This window comes from Diabrotica virgifera, chromosome 8 (genome assembly GCF_917563875.1).
Source record: "Diabrotica virgifera virgifera chromosome 8, PGI_DIABVI_V3a".
Lineage (NCBI taxonomy): Eukaryota > Metazoa > Arthropoda > Insecta > Coleoptera > Chrysomelidae > Diabrotica > Diabrotica virgifera.
In genome coordinates this window covers 203,881,167-203,905,494 of record NC_065450.1, presented here as the reverse complement: position 1 = coordinate 203,905,494, position 24,328 = coordinate 203,881,167, and the positions used below count along the sequence as shown (strand labels likewise).

General features: G+C 32.7%; 1 protein-coding gene across 1 annotated transcript in view; it reads left to right on the top strand.

Moving 5' to 3' along the window:
* Positions 1 to 24,328, top strand: part of LOC114325649 (FK506-binding protein 59) — a 48,222-nt gene that overhangs the window by 7,865 nt on the left and 16,029 nt on the right. The window contains exons 4-6 of the mRNA XM_050659637.1: positions 5,097 to 5,217; positions 16,964 to 17,148; positions 20,209 to 20,422. Of these exons, the coding sequence (XP_050515594.1) occupies positions 5,097 to 5,217; positions 16,964 to 17,148; positions 20,209 to 20,422 (520 nt within the window). The remainder of the gene's footprint in view (positions 1 to 5,096; positions 5,218 to 16,963; positions 17,149 to 20,208; positions 20,423 to 24,328) is intronic.

Genomic DNA, 24,328 nt, shown 5'->3' with positions numbered 1-24,328 from the left:
AATAAATCTCACCGAATGATTCCTATTAGGCTCCAACAGGAGTTGTCACACACATGTCTCCCTAACTCCAGACAACCCTTGCTGGTAACTTTTTACTTTAAAAACTGGATCGATGTTATAAAATAGGGTGTATGGAACTCATCCGCCATTTCATGGTACCAGTACCAAGTACCAAACCAACCCACTTAGCAGCCACAAAGCAAGTGACGAACGAGAGACGTTTCTCCGCCAAGGTGAACGTCAAATTCTCTCAGAACACGAAATAATTCTCGATAGGTGGAGTACGTTCCATCACCGAGGTATGACGTCACCTCAGTAGTCCTATACGAGAAATTAGAGAATTTAAATGGAGACCGAGGGAAAATAATTATAATAATAATTAAAGAGCTAATTTCGTAACGTGACCGTTACAGGGTATAATATCAAATTTGTATTTATTTACTTCTGCAGTGTTTTAGTTTTCCTTCCTCAAAAGACCCTCTCATATTCCACGTTCCTATCTGTATATATTTTCCCTTTGCTAACTTGTTTTTATTTTTTGCTAAACTATGTTCTTCTCATTTTCCTTTTCCATGCCTTGTCGTTACTGTTGCTTTTTCGCTTCCTATTTTATTTGCTAGTTATTTTTGCCTATTTTTCCCTTGTATTTTCTTAATTCCATTTCCCTAATTGTCGATAAATATCTTTTGAAATACAATATTAACATACTTTCCTTTTGTTCTTTTGTCGTTTGCATAGTTCCTGATTTTTGCTTGTATATCTCTTTCTACCTTGGTCATATCGTTATTAATATAGATATTCTCTTTCATGTTCGTTAATCTACTCGCTAGTAGATTAACGACACACGTACATTTTTGTGCTCCTAGTAATTTTCAAGATTACGCTGTAAATAATAATAATTTCGCAAAGAAATTTTGCATACCAGTTCCATATACCAATAGTCATTAGTGGTTGTAAAAAATTTTGTGTAAAAAAGTGCAATTACAGTGAACATAAACAACTGTGAGTACCATTTCACAATTTATTAATAATAAAACAAACTATACTAATTACATACCAGTAAAAAACCCGATCATGCCTTCTACCTCAGTTTGTTCTAACTGCTCCAAAAACATAGCAACAGCTGACCGTAAACTTCAGTGCGATGGTTGTAAGCGACAAATACATATCACATGCACGGATCTTTCTTCCGACGATTGCGTTACTCGACAGAAAATTCGTGGGATAAGTATCCTATGTAATTCTTGCAGCTCAAATATCTCTAATTTTTCGGAAATAAAAGATCTTTTGCTGGACTTTAAAATGGAAATTCGTACGAAAATTAATGATTTTGAAAGTAAAATAACTGAGTTAAATAATAAGCTCAGCCAAATTGACTTGTTTAAGTCTACCGAATTCACGGATAATATTGCAAACGAAGCTGTAGATCGCATGACACGTGCGAAGAATATTCTAATCAGAGGCGTTCCAGAATCTTCCTCTGGGGATGCACAACGCAGAAAAGATGACGACGCAAATAAGATTAACCTTGTCTTGGCAACTGTTGGCTGTCAGGAAAAGCAAATCACTTTCTACAGAGTCGGCAAAGCGAACCAACGTTTTCCCCGAATGATAAAGGTAGTAATGAGTTCGGAATACCACGTTAAAGATATTTTGGGAAATAAAGCAAAACTTTTGGAAAACAAAGCCACGGAAAAATTCTCAATAATTGACGATAAGACGCCCATCCAACAAACACGCTTAAAAGAACTCCGAAATGAACTAGAAATTCGCAAAAATAACGGTGAACATGACTTAACAATTAAATACATTAATGGCACTCCCAGAATCACGAAATTTCGTTCATAATTTTTCTACCGATAGATTTAATGATTGGCTATTTCTATATACGAATTTAGATTCACTTTCCGCAAAATTTGATGAATTTGTATGCACAGTGCAACTTCTTCAGCCACACATTATTTGTATTGCTGAATCCTGGCTTAAACCCTCAATTCCTGATTCTTCTGTTAACATCAATGGATATACAATTTATCGTAAAGACAGAGAAAATCGTGTCGGTGGTGGTGTATGCATTTATTTATCTAATATTATTACCACAACTTTCAAAATTAACATTAACCCATTAGATATTCTTGGAATAGATGCTATTCACGTGTCTATTACTAAAAATCCATTTTGCCTTAATTTAGTCTGTATATACCGTCCACCTCTTACAGTACTTGCACACGATAATATTATGTTTACTAAACTTGAAGAACTATCACCTCTCGATAATCTCATTATTACTGGAGATTTTAATTTTCCGGAGATCACCTGGCCAATAACTTCGTTATCTGACACCGAAAACTCTCATAATTTATTTAAAAGTTTTGTAGTAAATTCGAACTTAACACAGCTCATTACAGAACCTACCAGATTTAGAACTAATAACCAACCATCTACTTTAGATCTGGTGCTTATTAACGACGAACAGCTGATTTCATCTCTCGAAATCAGCTCTCCTATAGGAAAGTCAGATCATGCAGTTATAACGGCTCACATCCAATTCAATCAAATTCTACCCCGCAAAAATAATATTGTAACATACACCACAACAGATTTTTCTGAAGTCGACGCTGAATTCTCTCAAATCAACTGGAATTTGTTTTTTGCTGACTTAAACGACCCTTCATCAATGTGGACTGCATTTCTCGATACCGTCCACAATATAATTTCTAAAAATACTACCATCCGTAAGACTTATAAAAACAATCTTAAACCGTGGATTAATCAAACGGCAACAGAAAAAATTAATCACAAACGACATCTCTGGCGGAAATTTAAACAGACCGGGCTTTACAGCGATTTTCAAAACCACCGCAGATTTTCAAATAACTTACAAACATTTCTAAAAACTTTAAGACGTAATTTTGAAACAAGTGTTATTGAAAGCGGTAACATTAAAAAAGTTTACAAATATATAAGATCATCATTGACATCTAAAGTGTCCATACCTTTACTACAAAAACCTTATCAGACTTTATTGCTCTTCTGACACAGATTCTTCCGAAACTCTCTCCTTAGCATTTTCACAGGTTTTTACTAAAGAATCGAATGATGGCAATCTACCTCCTATTAGGTGTAAAGGTAGAGTTCCGCACCAAGCGACCGAGACAGGAGACCGCGACAGGCGACAGATAGGTCACGATAGACGATAGTTGGTCGCTGGTCTCGGTCACGGGCTGCAGAACTACCCTGATATAATTGCATTGAAAGCAGTCATGGGGAGACGTCGCCTATGTGTCGCCTGTCGCGGTCTCCTGTCTCGGTCGCTTGGTGCGGAATTCTTCCTTAACCGTGTCGGCGCATCCTTAGAGCAAGTCGAATTTACAGTGGATCATGTCAAACAACATTTAATGAAACTTCGCACAGTCGCTTCACCTGGTTTAGATGGTTTAACACCAAAAATGTTAAAAAGATGCGCAGACACGCTTGCAATACCTTTAACGTTAATTATGCAGACTTCTTTTACCCAGAATTCCTTACCCCCTAGTTGGAAATTAGCATCCGTCACCCCTATTTTTAAAAAAGGCAACAAACTCGATCCCAACAATTATCGTCCGATTAGCTTGCTGTCAGTAGTTGGTAAGGTCATGGAAGCCATTATTTCCGAGGAGATGACTAAATTCCTTCTCCAGGAACATGTCATTCCAACACAACAACATGGTTTTGTGTCTGGCCGCTCTACTCTAACCAATCTCCTACATTGTGTTAACGACTGGACGCTATCCCTTAACAGTTCGCAGCCGGTCGACGTTGTTTATCTAGACTTCTCTAAAGCCTTTGACCGTGTCCCTAAGCACAGACTTCTACATAAGCTAGAACATTTCGGAGTTCGCGGTACTTTACTTCGTTGGATAGATGATTTCCTGACAGATCGACATTACAAAGTTAGAGTTGGCGAATCTTTCTCACAGGACAGGTTAGTGGAAAGTGGAGTGCCTCAGGGTTCTGTCCTCGGACCTCTGCTTTTTACGGTTTATACCAGCGATGTTCCTTATTATGTTTCCAGTAAAATATCGTTCTATGCTGATGACACAAAAATATATGCCAATCCTATGACAAACCAGTTAACCCTCCAAAGGGACTTGGACTCTATCTTTACTTGGTGTTCCCAATGGTTACTACCCTTAAACGCGGAAAAATTTGTAGTGCTTAGAATTGGTAAAAATAACCCACTTGTGCCGTATTTTGTTAACGGGCGACCATTAGATTCAGTGTTCTCGTATAACGACCTTGGTGTTATCATAAACAGCAGTCTAACGTGGTCCGACCACATTACTTCTATTTGTAAACGTGCGAACTCCAGACTATATCTTATTCGGAGGTGTTTTGCGAGAGTTTCAATGCAGTCATTCTGTAAACTTTACACTATTTACGTAAGACCGATTCTTGAATACGCTGGTCCAACGTGGCATCCTGATTTGGTTCGAGACAAAACATTGTTGGAAAACGTCCAAAGAAAAGCAACTCGAATTCCATTGGGACTGAGAAGACCCTCCTATGCAGAGAGACTTAGTATGGCCAATCTAACTTCCTTCGAACTTCGTCGACAACGTGGAGACTTAATAACCACTTTTAAAATATTAAAATTCAGTTTCGGAAATCTCGACGAAATGTTTACTATAAACCAAGATGAACGCCTCAGAGGTCACCAGTTCAAACTTAAAAAAGAGAACTTTTCTACGAGATCAAGGCAGAACTTCTTACCAAATAGAGTGTTCGAGAGTTGGAATAACCTTAGTGATAACATTGTCACGGCCCCCTCTACTAACACGTTTAAAAACAGACTTGACCGTTTCTTATTATAGCTGAACTATTTTATTTTTTTTTATGTAAACAAAAATTATATCTTTTTTTTTTGTTTTATATTGCATCTACTAGTAGGTTAGTTATGTAATTTATTTGTTTTTGGGCATAATAGGGACTTGTCCCTCTGCCCTTGCTTATGTATAATAATAATAATAATAATGTTCTCCAATTTATTTCTTATTTAAAAAATATGTCTAATTTGGCTTAAATTATGTTTTATATACTGATTGTTTACTGTGAAGGTTGAAGTATTAAGCTGGAAAGGAGAAGATTTGAGTCCGAATAGAGATGGAGGCATAGAGAGAATCCAAATCACTGCTGGCGAAGGATATTCGACTCCTAATGATGGGGCTCAAGTTGAAGGTAAAGGATTTTTGTTATTTTTATCTTGAATGTTAATCTTGTGGTTTTTGATAGTTTGTGATAAACAATTTGGAAATAATGTTCAATAAAAACAGGATATTGGTTAGTGGGTGTCTTATCAATATAGACTATTATGACAATGTTAATTTTTAGATATATACTAAGAATCAAAATTAACGCACCACCTTAAAACTGGGACATTTTTGATGTCTCGTATTTCTTAAACCTGTTGTCCGATTTGAGTGATTTTTTTATTATAGCTTTATTCTTCAAGAATATCTATGTAATAATATTGTTGCTAGGCAGATAAGTGTCATTGTATACCGGGTGTAACAACGATAGTGTGTTTTTTTCTCAAAGTTTGGAACACCCTGTGGAATATTCTAGCGTATATAAAATATTGTAATTAAAACTCAACTACAGCCTTAGGCTTTCTTAACATTTAACATTTTGCTTTTTGATTCATTCGCTTATGGGTGATTCGCCAAAATAGACGGCAATTTCGAGGTAGAGAAATTTAATTTAAAACATGGTTTAGAATTAGTTCATTTTTAAATATTTCTTATAAAATGAGCTATTCAACTTTCCCATGATACCAGCAGAGATCATTTTTAAATATTTTCCGAAAAACGGAAATGTTGTGACTTCGGAGTTGACTAAGTGTCCAATTCTCTGTTAATTGAAATTTATGATCGTAACAATGAAATAAAAATTGGTATGTAATAAAAATATACAAAACACTTCCATTTTGATATAAACTACTACAGAAAAACATGAAAAATAGGTAAAATATCAATTACTTCGAAGTTGATTTAGACCGGCCTTCGTGTTGACAAAACTTTCCAATATGTAGCCGTGTCTTCTCGGTTAAACTTCAAAAATCTAATCTGATTTTGAACACAATCTTGGCATTTCCTTTCTATGCATTCTTCTGTCTTTTCTGCGCAACATAATGCTTTGTTATCCGCTTCCACACATGAGCTCCATGTTTTCACATATTGTGCCTACATAGACGGATGTCTTTTTTATCAACATTAGAGAAGACTACCCAAAATTGTATATTCTTACAGAAATAAGCATAGCTTCATAAAATATTACTTTCTTTCGTAAATTCTTTATTTAACGATTTTGGGGATTTTCGCCTTCATTTTTCCGTCGTACTCCAGTGCTCCAGTATATACGAGCCATTTTCTATAAAAAGAAGATAATATTACCACACCGATCGAAACATCTTGAGAGCTTACCCAGTAACCCTTTTCCTATATCAGACTAAATTTAAATTGTATTTTTTAGTTTAAGAATGACCACTCACACACTTTCAACAACTCCGAGGCACGTTCGTCAACTCCGAGGCAAGATTGAGCTTCGGAGTTGATTGCTTCGGTGTTGATGATTTCATACATTTTTAATTCTACTTTCTACAAATATTAAAAATAATTCTGCTTTATTCTGAATAAAAACATATTAAAAATATGCATACTTAAAAGAAAAACATATTAAAAAAATTAGAAAAATTAAGTTTTTACGAAGGCTTCGGTGTTGACTGTATAAAAACATACGCTTAGCTTAAGACACATTGAAAAATTTTCTATTGCTTAACGATATCATGTTCGTCCACTTTCTTCCACAATTTGGGTTAGACTGAAGCGTTCCTCTCTTGTCAAGCTGCCTGCCATACAGTATAGTGCAGTTTGGCCTAAATTTTCATATATTTTCATAAAGCCTCGGTGTTGATGCACAAAGTTGGTTACAGTTTTTAGTAGTAGATTTATATGGTTTAATTTTAAAAATGAAAGTTATTAATTTGACAGTTTTAAATTACATTGGGTTTTTAATTAATTATTGATAAAATAATCTGCACTTTTGTATCTTTTCAGTGTGTAATACTATAAAGCAGATAAAAAAACCAGCTGGGTTACAGCCTCGGAGTTGATATTTTGACATTAAAATTGCATAAAATGATTGTAAAAATACTTTTTTTTAAATTAATGTTAAGTGGCGTACATTCATCTATTGTATAACTTAACTTTGGCAACATAATTTGAAACACAGTATGTAAAGGACTTAAGAAAAAAGCGAGTTACACAATATGCCGCTTATTTTGGCGAACCACCCTTATGTGTGATAATAAAAAAAGTTAGGTACTTTAACAACTAGCCATGTTATTCATCAATACAGGGTGTTTCTAAATAAGTGCGACAAACTTTAAGGGATAATTCTGCATGAAGAAATAATGACAGTTTGCTTTATAAACATATGTCCACAAATGCTTCGTTATGGGATACGGGATATTGAATTTTTTCTTACAAATTGACGATTTATTTATTGCTCTAAAACCAGTTGAGATATGCAAATAAAATTTGGTAGGTTTTAAGAGGTACAATAGACTCGCGATTATCCGAGTCTCGGTCATCCGAGCCTCTCGGTTAACCGAGGCAAAAGTAATAACAGGTGAGTTACAATTTTCAACCTTGACGCAACATCGCCGATTCAAAATCAAAAAGAGGAATAAAGCTTATGCAAAATCAGACTTTTTTAAACAGTAATATTGATAAGGTAAATGTTTTTATCTTTTATAGACAGTACTGTATTAATTTTGTCATTAAAATATCCACAGTTACGATTATTTACGTGTTTCTCTATCAATATAACCAATCTCAGTGTTCATTTACGTCAAATAATTGTCAAAGTGTGGACACGAATTTTTATTCTCCGCATTTTAATAGTTTGATTTTAACGATACAAACGACCAGTTCTCGGTGTATTGTGTGTTATTGTGTTAATTAGTGTTCCTTTTGTTAATTTTCTTTATTGTTTATAATAGGTAGGTTAGGTAAGTGATTAAAAAAATATATAATGGATGAGACCTCGGGTGGCACTTCGCCACCCGAAAATAAGGACGCAGAGGAGGATAGGTATGTAAATAATTTTATAGATTTAAATAATAGATATAGAACTGAGGTTAAAGGTCCATATTTTGTATATATTGAGAGTACTGATAAGCATTTGGGAAGAATTTTCCCAATCCGGATTGGTCACGTTTTGTTGACTGACAATTATATAAAATCCGATGTTCTTGATATCAAATCGATTGGTCTTAATCGCGTTAAAGTTATTTTTAAGTCTTATGAAAAAGCTAATTATCTAGTTAATAATAAAATTATGTCTAATAATAACTTAGTAGCGTATATACCCAAATTTTTTACACACAAGAAGGGTGTGTTGAGGAATATTGACACATACTTTTCTGAGGAATATTTAAAAAATGCCATAATATCTCATAAAGAGGTGGTTCAAGTTCAACGCATGAAACGAAAGGTAACAGATAAAGACGGTAATATTTCATATGTAAACAGACAAATGGTTATTGTTCAATTTGTAGGAAATGAACTTCCTCAAAATATAACAATTAATTTATGCAATTTCTCTGTAGAACCATATATATTCCCCGTTGTTCAATGTTTTAATTGCTTGCGATATGGGCATTCTGCCAAGCAATGTAAAACCAAATCTTCTCACTGTCGAAACTGTTCTAGCCTAAATCATACGTCAGACTCTTCTTGCGAAAAATTCTGCATTTATTGCCAAAATAATGAACACTGCTCTACATCCAGAGATTGTCCAGTATATAAGAAACAAAAAAATATCAAACAACTCATGGCCAGGGAAAATATTACATTTAAAGAAGCTGAAAGATTGCATGATAATCCATCTTATGCCAAGATTTCTACAAATAATAGATTTTCAGTTCTTAATAATTCCACTAATTTTCCCTCTCTGCCACTCCCCAGTACGTCCCAAACTCCAAATTCTAGCTTTTTGCTACGTAAACCCATTGTTCGAAATACTTCACCCAAAAGACAAGTGAAAAAACGTAAGCCATCTGCTCCGGAGTCTCCACCTATTTCTCCGTCTCTGCCTACTTTTTCCCATTTTCAATCAAAAAAAACCAAATCTTCACATAATCCCATCATACCAAATCCTCACAGAGATGACTTTATTCAATATAAGGAAAAACTAACAAGTCAGATAATAACCGTAGTTAAACAAGTAGTTAATTCAGATTCATCCGAAACAAATTACAATTTAGAAGAAAATATTAGAAATATGATCTCCTCTATATTAAGTCCTTCAAATCTAATTCCAGAAATAGATATTGAATCTTGTTCTGATGATTCAATCCACTAATAAGATAAGTACACCCAATAGTAAAAACATTAAAGTTATCCAATGGAATATTCGTTCTTTCTCTAAAAACCATCCAAGTTTATTAAATTTTTTACACGATAATCCTGTAGATATTATAGCTTTATCAGAAACCTTCAAAAAACCAAACCATTCTTTTAAACTAAAAGGGTATAAGATTATCCGACAGGATCGTGCAAATGGCTTTGGCGGTGTTGCCATTGCAGTTCGCCAAGACATTAAATTTATAAATTTTCCTATTACTTTTGCATATAAAAAAGATTTAGAACTTTGCGCAGTTAAATTTCCGTCCTTAAATATCATACTAGTATCGGTGTATAAACCACCTAAATTAAATGTTTCTAAATCAGATTGGTCAAATATCTTTCGGCAATTTAATTCTCCTGTTATCTTCTGTGGCGATTTTAACAGCCATCATACACTTTGGGGATCTCATATTAATAAAGCTTGTGGTAATCAATTAGTAGAAGCCTTAGATGACAATAACTATGTTGTTCTCAATAATGGTAAACCAACTAGAATTTCTCGTCCAGAAGAGCTACCTTCGGCGGTAGACATTACATTTTGCTCTGCTGGTTTAGCTAGTGATTGTTGTGTATGGGATGTCGTACCAGATGCGTTAGGTTCAGATCATTGCTTAATCAAATTTGAAATTATTAGGGATAGAGTTATAATAAATAAAAATCCAGCATCTAAATGGAATGATAAATTAGCTGATTGGTCTGCATACTCCACTATACTGGAAAATTCGTTAATTAATACAAACCAAAATCTAAACTCCAATCTACTAAGCTTCTCTATTTTTATGGAAAAGGTCTCAGATGCAGCATCCGCAACTATTCCCCTAAAAAGAGCAAGACAACAAGTAACTCAACGTCCAATATGGTGGGATACCGAATGCTATGATATGTTTCGTCGCAGAAAAGAAGCCCTGAACCAGTATAAACGTGTCTCAAACTATACAAACTATTGTCAATATCAAAATGTAGCTAGTCAAACTAAATTACTATTTTCTAAAAAAGCTCGAGATAGCTGGATATCTTTCATAAGCAATATTAATAAAAACACGCACCCTACTAAAATTTGGCAATTTATAAAAAAAATATCAAACAAAGACTCAACGGGATCGGGCAGTATATCAGCTGATATGGTGGACGATTTTTTTGAGTTTTTTATTCCCAAATTTGCATCAAATAAAATCGACTTCAGTAAATTCAATAGTAATGTAGCATGCAATGAATCATTTTATATGCCTATCAGTTTGGAGGAATTACGATTAGCAATCAAACAATCTAAAAGTACAGCACCGGGATTTGATAGCATTACATATAAAATGATTGAATACTTGCCTGAAATTGCTAAAGGAATTCTTTTAAATATTTTTAATAGTTGGTGGTTGCAAGGATTATATGACCAAAGTTTAAAAAAAACTGTAATTTGCTTACTTGCTAAACCCAACAAAAATTTAAGTCTACCTAACTCTTACAGACCAATTTCATTAATATCATGCATTACAAAAACATTTGAGAGAATTATCAAATTAAGAATGGAATTGCATTTTGAAAGTAATTGTTTATTACCTATTAATCAGTTTGGATATCGCAGAGGCAAAGGCACCTCTGAAGCATTAGCTCAATTAGTTTCCGACATTCAGAATGCACTTTCCGTTAATCTTATAACGGCATGCTTGTTTTTAGATATTAAAGGGGCTTATGATACTCTGGATATTGATATTTTAACTGTTCAGCTCATAAAATACGGTCTAAATTATAAATTCGCACAAAGAATCACAGATTTGTATAGGGACAGAGAAGTTTTCATTCGAGATTCAGAAAATCACATTTACGGCCCTCGATTATTATCAGTCGGAATTCCGCAAGGTTCAGTCCTAAGTCCAGTACTTTTTAATATCTATACTGCAGAATTGCATGACATGTTAAATGAAACAAATAATACAATTAAAATTATTCAGTATGCAGACGATTTCTGTATATACAGCAGCCGTAAATCATATGGTGAGTGTTTATGCGATTTGGAACTGATAATGCAATGTGTAAAAAGATGGTCTATGGCTTTTAATTTCACGTTATCCCCTGAAAAATCTAGCATCACCTTTTTCACTAGACATAGGTTAAGTTCCCCTACCAGTATAAATTTAAGTAATGTTGATATTAATGTATCCTCTCACCATAAGTATCTGGGCGTGGTTTTGGACAAAAAACTAACCTGGACACTCCATGTGAATCACATTATCAACAAATGCGAGAAAGGTTTAAACATGCTTCGTTGCATATGTAAAGCTAGATGGGGTGCCGACCCAAAGATAGCATTAATGTTCTATAAATCGTATATTCGGTCAATCATTGATTATGGATGCTTTTTATATGGTTCATCGTCAAAATCTAATTTATCAAAAATCGATCATATTCAGTATAAGGCAATACGTATATGTATTAGTGCGTTTAAGTCAACGCCATGTGCTGCAATTCTAGCAGAAGCGCAGGAACCTCCTCTAAACCTTAGAAGAGAATTCTTGTCTAATAAGTTTCTATTAAAGACCAGGACTTTAGATTCACATAAATTATTAAGTAAAATTAACAGTCTCACTGAATATAATTTAACAAATTCTTATTGGAGAATTAAAACTTCTCCCCCTCTTACAGATGCTTATCTAGAAACTAACAACTTTAGCATTAACACTAAACAAATATTACCCATATATAACCTTTCTATTGAGGAAATCGCAATCTTTCCAAAGATCATAAAACCTACATATAGAAACTTACCATGCCAAAACAATAAAATTATAAAATTAATCTTATCTGAATTTTCTAATTATAAATACATCTATACAGATGGTTCAAAAACATGTAATAGTGTAGGTAGCGCTTATTATGTTTCTAATATAAAAAGTGGTAATTCTTTTAGACTGCCTAAATGTACATCTATCTTCACTGCCGAACTTTATGCTATTGAAAGAGCCCTAACTTACGCGGTTGAACAGAACTTTGGAGACACGGTTATACTATCAGATTCTTTATCTGCTCTTGAGGCAATATCACAACCAATAACCAAAAAACACAACAATGAGTTGTTATGCCATATTAGAAAGACACTCGCTCGATTTAAAAATAATAGTAGTGACTTGGTCTTTATCTGGGTAAAAGGACATGCTGGAATCAAAGAAAACGAGATAGTGGATGAAATGGCAAAGAATTCGGCAACTTTAAATGAAATAGTAGATTTAACAATCTCCAGCGATTACATTCCAGAATTGCATAAAAAATTAAGAAAGAAATGGGAAACTATTTGGCTTAAGTTTGTACAAACTTCGAGGAATCCATACACTTACATATACCCACAACTTCCGCAAAATATCCCACATATATTTGATTATCACGTTACTCGGTTTTATTCCACATCCCTAAGTCGCTTAAGATTAAACCATGGCATTTTTCCTGCACATTTAGCTAAAATAGGAATGCGTATCAACTCTCTCTGTTCATGTGATAACTACTCTACTGCAGATTTAAATCATATAATCTTTAATTGTGAACTTAATAAAAACCATACGAAAGCACTAATTGCTAGACTTCAGGAGCGGAATGTAAGTTTACCGCTGAATATTTCACATCTACTAAGCTTCAATACCAAAACTATTAATGATATTATCATACAATTTCTAAAAGATTCTAAAATAAAAATTTAATATGACATCTTCAATCTTCAACTTTCAAATATCTGTGGCAAAAAGTTTATCTAATGCCATCCCCTCTTTGTGAACACACACACACAATCTCAGTGTTAACCGAGTTTTTCCGTATCCGAGGTAGTCACGGTCCCAGTTACCTCGGATAATCGCGAGTCTACTGTAGTTATTGCGCATTTTTTGACATACAATTAAGAATTTTATACTCACCATTGGCGTGCATACGGGTATAAACATTTTAGATACATCCCGTATGCACGCCAATGGTGAATATAAAATTCTTAATTGTATGTCAAAAAAAAGAGCAATAATAGAGAGCTCTTAAAACCTACCAAATGTCATTTGCATATCTCAACCGATTTTAGAGCAATGAATAAATCGTCAGTTTGTAAGAAAAAATTCAACGTTGTTCTGAAGCTATTTCCTTGTGGCATTTTTATATTTTATATACATATTTCATTATTTGGGCTTCGAAACGTTAATAAATTCATTTTTTAGTAAAATTGTGGCTTATTTCCCATGGAAAATACTCAATTATAAAAAATTCAACATCTCGTATCTCGGACACGAAGCATTTGTGGACATATGTTTATAAAGCAAACGGTCATTATTTTTTCATGCAGAATTGCCCCTTAAAGTTTGTCGCACTTATTTAGAAACACCCTGTATTGATGAAGAACATGGCTAGTTGTTAAAGTACCTAACTTTTTTATTATCCAACATAAGCGAATGAGTCAAAAAGCAAAATGTTAAGAAAGCCTAAGGCTATAGTTGAGTTTTAATTTCAATATTTTATATATGCTAGAATATTCCACAGAGTGTTCCAAACTTTGAAAAAAAAAACACACTAACATTGTTACACCCGGTATACAATGACACTTACCTGTTTAACAGTAATATTATTGCATCGATATTCTTGAAGAATAAAGCTATAATATACTAAAAAAATCACTCAAATCGGACAACAGGTTTAGGAAATACGACACATCAAAAATGTCCCATTTTTAAGGTGGTACGTTAAGTTTGATGCTTAGTGTATGTATAAAAGAAGTCATAGAGTTGCAAAGACTGTGTGAAGAAAATCATAGAATAGCTACATTCACAGAAAAAAGAAATGATAATCATTATGTAATTACTAATGATAATTTGTTATTCAGTCAAATTTGAATTAAAGTCATTTTTAGGCTATTGATTACGTACTATATAAAGGAACTACAACGTTAACAGGGTTTTATTATTTCATATGGTCAATGAATCTCTATATATGAAAAAACCGCGGAGTGCTACCATTTAAAGGGGTGCGTTTTTGAGAAATGGGTGAATTAGTCCCTGGGCACAGGTTATATTAGGGTGAGTTCTATGCACTTTTGGTACAAACACGTCTACATAAAAATTGTTCCTGGTTAAATTTTCTATCTAAATATCACTTTTTAAAGTCAATAATACTTTTTTTTACAAAAATATATTTAAAAGAAAAAGCACAAAGAAACCCAAAAGAAAGAAATTTTGTTTTTTGTCCCATAACTCTTGTCCACGGGGATATAGGTATAGACATTGCTTCACAGAAAAAAAACTTACACATTTTCTCTTTAAAATGTTGTTTGGTAGAGGTCATTAGGATTTACAATTTTCGAAATATGATTTTTCAAAGTTCGCCACTCACAGCAATTTTGGGCAATTTTCCTTGTTATTTCGCAAATATTGTTCTGTAACTTTTTTCTACGTAACTTTAGGCATATGCAATGGTACATGTAAGAGGAATAGAAACCAATTACCTTTAAAATGTTCTACTGTATAATGTTGTACGATTTCTTTTAAAGAGGTTATCTTTTTCAAGATTTTATACTTTTAACGAGTTTTTATATTTTTTACGTTTTTTTCCCCATTATAACTTTTTTTTCTACATTTAGGTATATATTATATAATAAAAAAGAAAGCTTATTCTGTTTATTTTAAAATGGTGTATTATAAAAAATTCTAGGATTATTTTTGAATAAGGTATGCTTTTTCAAAATGTAATAAGTACTTGCAACGATTTTTGATTTTAGGATTATTTTTTAAATCTCTCATTATAACTTTTTTATGTGATTGTGTGTTATGATTGAATCTTATTTTTATAGGTAATACTTTCGATCCACTTGACTCGGCCGGGCAAACTTCAAAATATGGATTAATTCCAATATTTACTTTGCTTGAAAAAATAGCATGTATATGTACCAAAGGATGTACAAAAAACTGCGGTTGTAGGAAGATAGGAATTAGTTGTTCAATATTCTGCAAAGGGTGCATGTGAATGGGTACTAATTGTGGGAACTCTAAGATAACTGAGGTGTCAAAGGAAGATATTGAAGCTAATGCTAACGAAGAGATGTATTTTGATTTTAAAATTTTTTTACATGTCAACGTTTAAATAATTTTAACTAGAGTGATGTTTTCTAAGTCTAATGTTTATGTAATTTTTGTAAAAGAAATAATTTTAAATAATGCAGGTAAAAAAATATCAAAGAATCACTCGGTTTCCATTATTTAAATATAGATTATACACCATTTTAAAGAACAGAAAGTAAGCCCTCTTTATTGAGCAATATATAGTATCTTCATGTACAAGAAAAAAAAGTTATAATGAGAAATTAAAAAAATAATCCTAAAATCAAAAATCGTTGCAAGTACTTATTACATTTTGAAAAATAATATCTTATTAAAAAATAATCCTAGAATTTTTTGTAATACACCATTTTAAAGTAAACAAAATAAGCTTTTTTTATTATATAATATAATATATACCTAAATCTAGAAGAAAAAAAGGTATAATGAGAAATTTCAAAAATAATTGTAAAAAATGTAAAAAATAATATTTTTTTATATTAGGTATTTTATAAAATATAATATATAATATAATATTATATTATATATACTATATATAATATAATATTATAATATAATATATGTATTATATAATAATATTATTTTATTTTTATATTAAATTATAAAAAATCGTTAAAAGTATAAAACCTTGAAAAACCATAATATCTTTAAAAAAATCGTACAACGTTATACAGTAGACCATTTTAAAGACAATTCATTTCTATTCCTATTGCATGTACCATTGCATATACCTAAAGTAACGTAAAAAAAAGTTACAGAACAATATTTGCAAAATAACAAGAAAAATTGCCCAAAATTGCTGTGAGTGGCGAAATTTGAAAAATCATATTTCGAAAACTATATATCCTAATTACCTCTACTAAACAACATTTTAAAGAAGAGATATGCAGGTTTTTTTTCTGTAAAGCAATGTCTATACCTATATCCTCGTGGACAAAAGTTATGGGACAAAAAACAAAATTCCTTTCTTTTGGGTATCTTCGTGCTTTTTCTTTTGAACATATTTTTGTAAAAAAAAAGCACCATTGACTTTAAAAAGTGATATTTAGATAGGAAATTTAACCAGGAACAATTTTTATGTAGATATGTTTGTACCAAAAGTGCATAGAACTCACCCTAATGTAACCTGTGCCCAGGGACTAATTCACCCATTTCTCAAAAACGCACCCCTTTAAATGGTAGCACTCCGCGGTTTTTTCATATATAGATGTCCATTGATCATATGAAATAATAAAACCCCGTTAACGTTGTAGTTCCTTTTAGCTATCTTATTTTGAATATAATCAATAGCCTATTTAAATGACATTGTTTTGCTTTCTCATAATGGTAGAATAAAAATGTTAATATTATGTATTGTCAAAATCAAATGCACACTAAAAAATTGATGTCATAATAAAAATTTATGTCCTTGGCATACAATTTTTGACATATGTTATTTTTTTATAGTTCATCTCATTGGAAAACACGACGGTAGGATTTTTGATGAGAGGGATGCAGCTTTTGCTGTTGGAGAAGCATCAGAAGCTAATGTAATCTCAGCCATTGACATAGCGATACAAAAATTCAAGAAAAACGAGACCTCTAGACTTATTGTTCATCCTAAATATGCCTTTGGAGCTAATGCTTCACAAGTGAGTATTAGTCGAGATATTTAGTGTATATTTAAGTTTTTTTATATTTGAGGCCTATAGAATCAAAACCTGCTAGATCCATTTTTTGCAATTTTTCAGGAGACTAAAAAACATTAAAAATATAAATTTCCCAAAAAGTATCTGGGATTTCTTAATCAAAGTGGCATCAATAAATGTCATAAAATGGCACACTAATTTGCTAATAGAGTCATTTTTCTGCATATCCCTTACATCTTCAGAAATTTGTCCTTTCAGTTTGGATTTAGCAGATTTTGATTCTAAGCCCACTTAATATTGCTCATTTTTAACTGCTTTTAGGCGCAATTAATGCACTAAAAGTGGGTATTGAACCATTTTGATAGGAAAACATACAAACTATACAAGAAAAAGAAGTATTTTATTGTTCATAAAACTATGGATATTGCAGGGTTTGATTCTATGTTAACATTTCAGTGGTATTTTAAAGAGGATTTAGTAGGTTTTGAGCCGAAACCTTATGCCTGTAGATTAATAGATACTTGAACTTTGAAATTGTGTAAAAAAAAGTGAAAATGAAAAATTTAGGATTTAGCAGGTTTTGATCCTGATGAGCTCATTTGTTTCTTACTTTTTGATAGTACATAAATGGATGAGACTTTGCCTTCAAAATATGTTTGATTTCCATAATATGGATCAAATGAAGATGAGATAAGATCTCCAAATCGTTTTACCTAAAATATTGGGAAGCTGATCTGAATACAATATGTAATAAATAATAGTTTGAAGTGTATTTTTGTTTTTGTTGTGATCAAATCAGGATGTGGTGCATTTTCTTGGCAAAAAAAATATTTTTTTCCTCATCTGTTGCCATTTTGCAAATTCTTCCTTCAAATACATCAGTAATGCTATATAACATTTGCTATTGATTGGTTCTTTCTTTCTCAAGGTAATCATTGAACAAAATGGAGCAGCAACAAACTTATCGGCTACTGTCTACATTTTTGGTCACTTTCAGCTGATATTTACCATTCAGTTAACTGTCGATTTCGCTTTGGAAATGAAGTGATGAATCATGTTTCATCCATTCTTGTTTGATTTGGCTGAATTACGATAAATGCCGCTCTGAATTGTCCAAGTGTTGACTTGATCTTGTTCGGACACGTCATTCATAAAGTATCGGGCTACATCGCACAGTGGTTCCAAATGCCGAAAACGTGGTCATGAACCTTATAAGCGTATATTGTTTATACATAAAGAATTACTTTCGTTCTTAAGGGTTTTTGGCATCGCTGATTACGAATCTGGCATTATTTTTTCTGAAAAACAAAATGGCGGATCCAACATGGCGGAAAGAAATTGAAAATATCAGTCAAAAAGGAAATTTTTTTGTCAGATTTGCTAGGTTAAGGTCGCTGATTACAAATCTAACTTTACTTTTTTTTTTAAACAAAAAGGCGGATAAAATATGGAAGAAAGAAATTCGAAAATTTTATTTTGGCCGCATTTTTGTTTAAAATTTTATATTATAAGGGACTTTTGAAACTGCTGATTACCAATACATTTTCTTTATGAAGTACAATATTCAGAACCTATTACTTATGTACAACTGCCCATACATACTCAACAATCGCCAGAATCATGTAATATGCGTCATTTCCCACTTTTGTATTTAAACAACTGCTAGCAATGCATAGGCAGTTATAGGCAGCTAAATCAAAGTGATTGTGCATTTCCTTACTATATATTTCAAGATAAATAAACATTAGTCGCAGAATTATGCAGAATTTTGTACTTTTTGAATGCATCTTTACAAGATTTTAATTATTTCAAGTATATTTTCCCTATTTATGCATTAAAAAGTTTATGGCATTTATTGTTAATAAATGTTGATTTAAGTTACATCTTACATTACTACATACTTAAAAAGGAAGAATCTGCTTTGCAGCGATAAAATTGATAAACTACAAAACGTTTTACAGCATTTTCAATATACGCGTTCTTTTTCACTTTCTCTGCCGACCAAAATAACCCCGGACATGGCCCACTTGTTCCTGAGTTGTGAACCAGAATACATCCAGTCTGATCCTCATACCTGCGTATTAGGAATCTACGATAGTATCAGAAAACAACTGTAAACATGAAAATCCCTAAATATGGACTCCTTTTTTCGCCTCATGACCACGTTTTCAGCATTTGGAACCACTGTGCATCGGTTCCATCTATGTTGGTGAGACACAAATCTTCGAGAGTACACCGATGAGTTACTTACCTCCTTAAGATAAGATGACTTACCTCCTTAAGATACATACCTTCAACTCAACACTTCCGCTTGATGGAGGTTCAATTTATGATTCACCAAAACTACTACCTATGACTAATAGGCTTCTTAGTCGTTGTTTAAGATGAAACAGACTCTGAATAAGACATTTCCAAGCCATTACTTTGCGTAAACAGTGACAAACAGTCACAAAAACATTTTTTGCAACGAGAGATAATACAATCCGCAAAATTCAAATTTGTCTGTCTTTAACCACAGTAACTGAAACTTCTGAAACTAATGGACGGAATACGCCTTAATTTTGACATATAACGATGACAATAGGTTTGTTCTAGCATCAGTTTCAAACGGTTTGAAACCATCAGCGAATAGTGGACCAGCGCGAGTAGAGGGGATAGCACTGGTGACTGTATTATGTTCTCTCACTGACCACCTGTTTGCTGACGGTTTCTGACTAGTTTGACTGTTTGCTAGAACAAACCTAATAATTATTACTTTCTAATTATATGCTCCAAGTCATTATACAAGGAAAGATTCAAGGAAAAAGAAGTATAGGGAGACGCAGAATATCATAGCTGCACAACCTGAGAGAATGGTACGGATGTACATCAAACGAACTTTTCAGAGCAGCCGTCTCCAAAGTCCGAATAGCTACGATGATTGCCGACCTCCGCCGCGGAGATGGCACTTGAAGAAGAATAATTCTATGTAATATTCCTATTACTAACGCCACCTATATCTCAGACCTGAACTTATTGAGTGATGCATAGAGTAATAATCTAGTTATATTTTTGTTTTATTAGGAATTCAACATTCCAGCTAATGCTACAGTAGAGTATACAGTTACACTAAGAAACTTCGAGAAATTAAAAGAAAGCTGGTCACTTGATTCCGAAGAAAAAATTCAACAATGCAAATTGTTTAAGGAAAAAGGAACAAACTACTTTAAAAATGGGAAGTATGAATCTGCCGTGAAGTTGTACAAGAGGATACATAGTTATTTGGAGAAGGATACTGGTAAGTAAGACTTAAAATATCTGAATGATTTAGTTCTTATTTACGATCTGAAAAGTATAGTGGTGTATGCTGAATTTTTGTTCGGCGTTTCTAGCTCTATCGTATTTTTCCTCGTTTATTTTAAGGCCCATATAGTCTAGTCGCAACATAGGGGTCCCGTGGGAAATTCTAACTCGCCCTGATTTGATGGTGGTATTATAGGTTTTTTGAGTCGCTGAATCCAATAAAAGTGGTCTAAATATGGTGCGTTTATTTGTTATTAACAAATTATGGTAAAATTAGGTATTTGTCAGGAATTATTAGAAGTCCTGTAAATAAATTAATAGTGTTAAGGTCTTCTCTGGTGTATTTTTGGTCGCTGAATCGAATGCGACTAGTCGCGATTACTCAAGATATGTTCTTATTTTGTTAATAACAAAATAATTGTTTATTCGCCGAAAAGCTCGAAATGCGTTATCTACAGCAAGTTTGTAGTCGTTTTTATAGTATTTTTATACGCTAAATCGATTGCCACTAGTCGTGATACGTTAAACCACGTTCCTACTTTGTTATTAATAAATTATTGCAAAAATAACGGTTTATAGTATGTTTATTCGCGGTTTTTGCTCTAAATTTTAAAGAACCACTTGGATTGACGTGAAATTTGGCATACACGTAGCTAACGTGTCACACAAAACAAGTGATATTGTACCGATGCGTGCTTTTACCCTGGGGGTGAGTTTCACCCCTTTTAGGGGGTGAAAAACGAAAACTTTAAAATAAGTCCGGAAGTGGATAAACTGATTGATTCTAAGTAACTTTTGTTCTATAGAGTTTTTTCACTAAGTCAATACTTTTTGAGTTATTTGTGAGTGAATATGTTCATTGTTCAACAAAAAAAAAACAAGTTTTTAGTGGTTTTATAAGCACTTTCGAACCGATGAAACTTACAAATCATATACATAAGTAAAGCAGCTTGTGAAGTGATAACGATTAATTTCATTTGAGATGCTAATTTTTAGCAATTTCGATTTTTTTTTACCAAAAAAAAGGACCAACTTTATTGAAGTTATACTTCTTTAGGCACGAGGGTGAATTTTTACATTCCCTGACGCATGCGCACACCGACAGTATGGTAATAATAGTCGCTACATCTTAGCGCAAATAAGGTGTGCGTGAAAAGAATATATTATTAGTGTTTTTAGCAAATATATTTATTATACTTTTTGTGTCTTTGGATTTGTCTTCCTCGGGAATAAGATATTTTATAATAAAAGTAAGTATATTTAAAGTATTTTTGTATACTTCACTTTTGGTCTATTAAATTTGTCAGTATGTATGAGAAATCTTGTAACCTGTCAAAGCAAAGGGAATATAGCTCAGTGATAGAGCGTGTGACCGGAGATCGAGAGGTCCCGGGTTCAAACCCGTGTGTTTTCTATTTTTTTCTTATTTTTGGTATTGTTTTAATAAAATTTTTTGGAAAAATAAGTAAAAATTAGTTTAATCTTTAAATAAAATACCAATAACCTGTTGAAAGTATATTTATTTCGTTGAAATCATAATATAATAGAGTATAACTTCTTACGTGCGTACAAAGTACACACACATTCTTTATTTTGAGCGTAACTTGTTTATTTATTATAGATACTTTTTCAAAAAACAAGAATAAAGTTTTTTTTAAGATTTAAAAAATTTGTAATGAGTTTTCCTCAAATTTTTTGGTTATTTTATGTTGAAATATTCGATTTGGAATTTGACGAATATGAACCTGTTGTTCATTAGCTACAACTCCGATTCTACTGGGTCTACGAACCTGACACATACACCATTTTGTTTTCACTTTTTTATAGTCTATATTTTTGCTAAGATTTTTTTTTGAAAAAATACTTACTTTTTGAGTTGTTTGCGAAAAACCGTCTAAAAACGTGGATTTTTTGTTAAAAAATGAACATATTCATTCGTAAATAACTCGTAAAGTATTGACTTAGTGCAAAAACTCTATAGAACAAAAGTTGCTTAGAATTAATCAGTTTATCCACTTCCTAACTTATTTTAAATGTTTATTTTTTAACCCCTGAAATGGGGTGAAACTCACCTCCAGGGTAACAGCACACATCGGTACAATATCACTTGTTTTGTGTGACACGTTAGCTACGTGTATGCCAACTCTCATCTCAATCCAAGTGGTTCTTTAAAATGTAGAGCAAAAACCGTCAGAAAACGTATTAAACGTACCATATTTGGACTTCCAGACCACTTCCATTGGATTCAGCGACCCAAAAAAACTATAATACAACTATCAAATCACGGCGAGCTAGAATTTCCCACAGGACCCCCTATGTTGCGACTAGACTAATGTTTTGTGTGGTCGTTAAAAAGGTGGAAACCATCTCTTTAAGTCCTCGTATGGTGTATGCGATCAAATCCAAATCATCATTGTAAGCCATAATATGCGTTGACTTGTTCCCCTATTGTGTAACTCTGCATCTCTTATCATCATTCAATCTTCGCCCCAAATATATATATATATATATATATATATATATATATATATATATATATATATATATATATATATAGGCTTATATGTGCAATCTGCAGATCACTTTACTCATAGTCGTTTTTACAAGTCTTATTAATTTATGGGGAATGTTAAGTTCATATATGGCTTCATTTAATTTACATCTTAGATTAAATTACTTACCTCTCTCTCAATTCCAGACTCAGCATTTTTCCACTTCGGTACCAAGTATGTAGTTCTTTGAAGTGCTCAACCCATCTGCTTTGTACCGCATCGCTGGTACTAACTATATATGTGTTTTTATGCCTACACATCGTCAGCCGTGGTTTCAATTCTTTTCTTGTCTTATTTAGGATGTTGTAGAATTTATCTCACAATAAAACACTGAAAAACGTTTGTTTTCTATACTTCCACAAAATTTATTACAACTATGTTATTACTACAGCTGTTTCGGCAAAGTGCCTTTCTCAAGTGATATATTTTACAATGTGTTTGCCTTTTTAAGTCTTTAACTGAAGAGGTTGAGGAGTGGGGAGCTTTTTGTCTCGAGTTGGTCATTCAGAATTATATCTGTATTTTTTAATTTATTAATTTCCATTGATTCTAAAAGTGATAGCTTAAGGCCTTTATTTTGAATATGTAGAATTTGAAACTCTTCATTGAAAGAATGATTATGATCTAGAAGGTGAAGTGCGTATGTAGAAGTGTCTGTTTTTCTATTGTTGAAAGCCCTTTTGTGTTCTGCTATCCGTTTGTCAAAAGTTCTGCCAGTTTGACCGATGTAAGTTTTCGGACAGTCACCACAAGTTAGTTTGTACACACCACTCTGTAGTTGCTTTCTCTTTCGGCTTTTATTGTTTTTAATATGTTTGCTTAAGTTGTTGTTAGTTCTGAAAGCTGGTGTTATTCCTTTCTTTTTTATATATTGGTGGAGATACGTGGATGATATACTAATCTGCTTTACAGGAACTAACAGACAACTTGACCAATTTCTATCATACATTAATTCACTTCATAGTAATACTGAGTTCACAATAGAAACAGAACAGAATAATTCCATAAACTTTCTAGATGTAACGATTACCAGACTACACAACAAACATGAGTTCTCCGTATATCATAAACCTACCCATACTGACACAACTATACACAATTCATCATCCCATCCTACACAACACAAATTAGCAGCCTACCATAGCATGATACATAGACTGACAGAAATTCCTATGACAAAAAATAACTTCGAGACAGAACTAAATATCATTAGACAAATAGCAGTAAACAATGGCTATAACGAACAAACAGTTAACAACATTTTAAACCAAAAACTCCATAAGAAAGCCTTGAAATTAGTGTATCCACCACCACAGAAAGAACCCAGTACCTTCTGCTCTCTCACATAT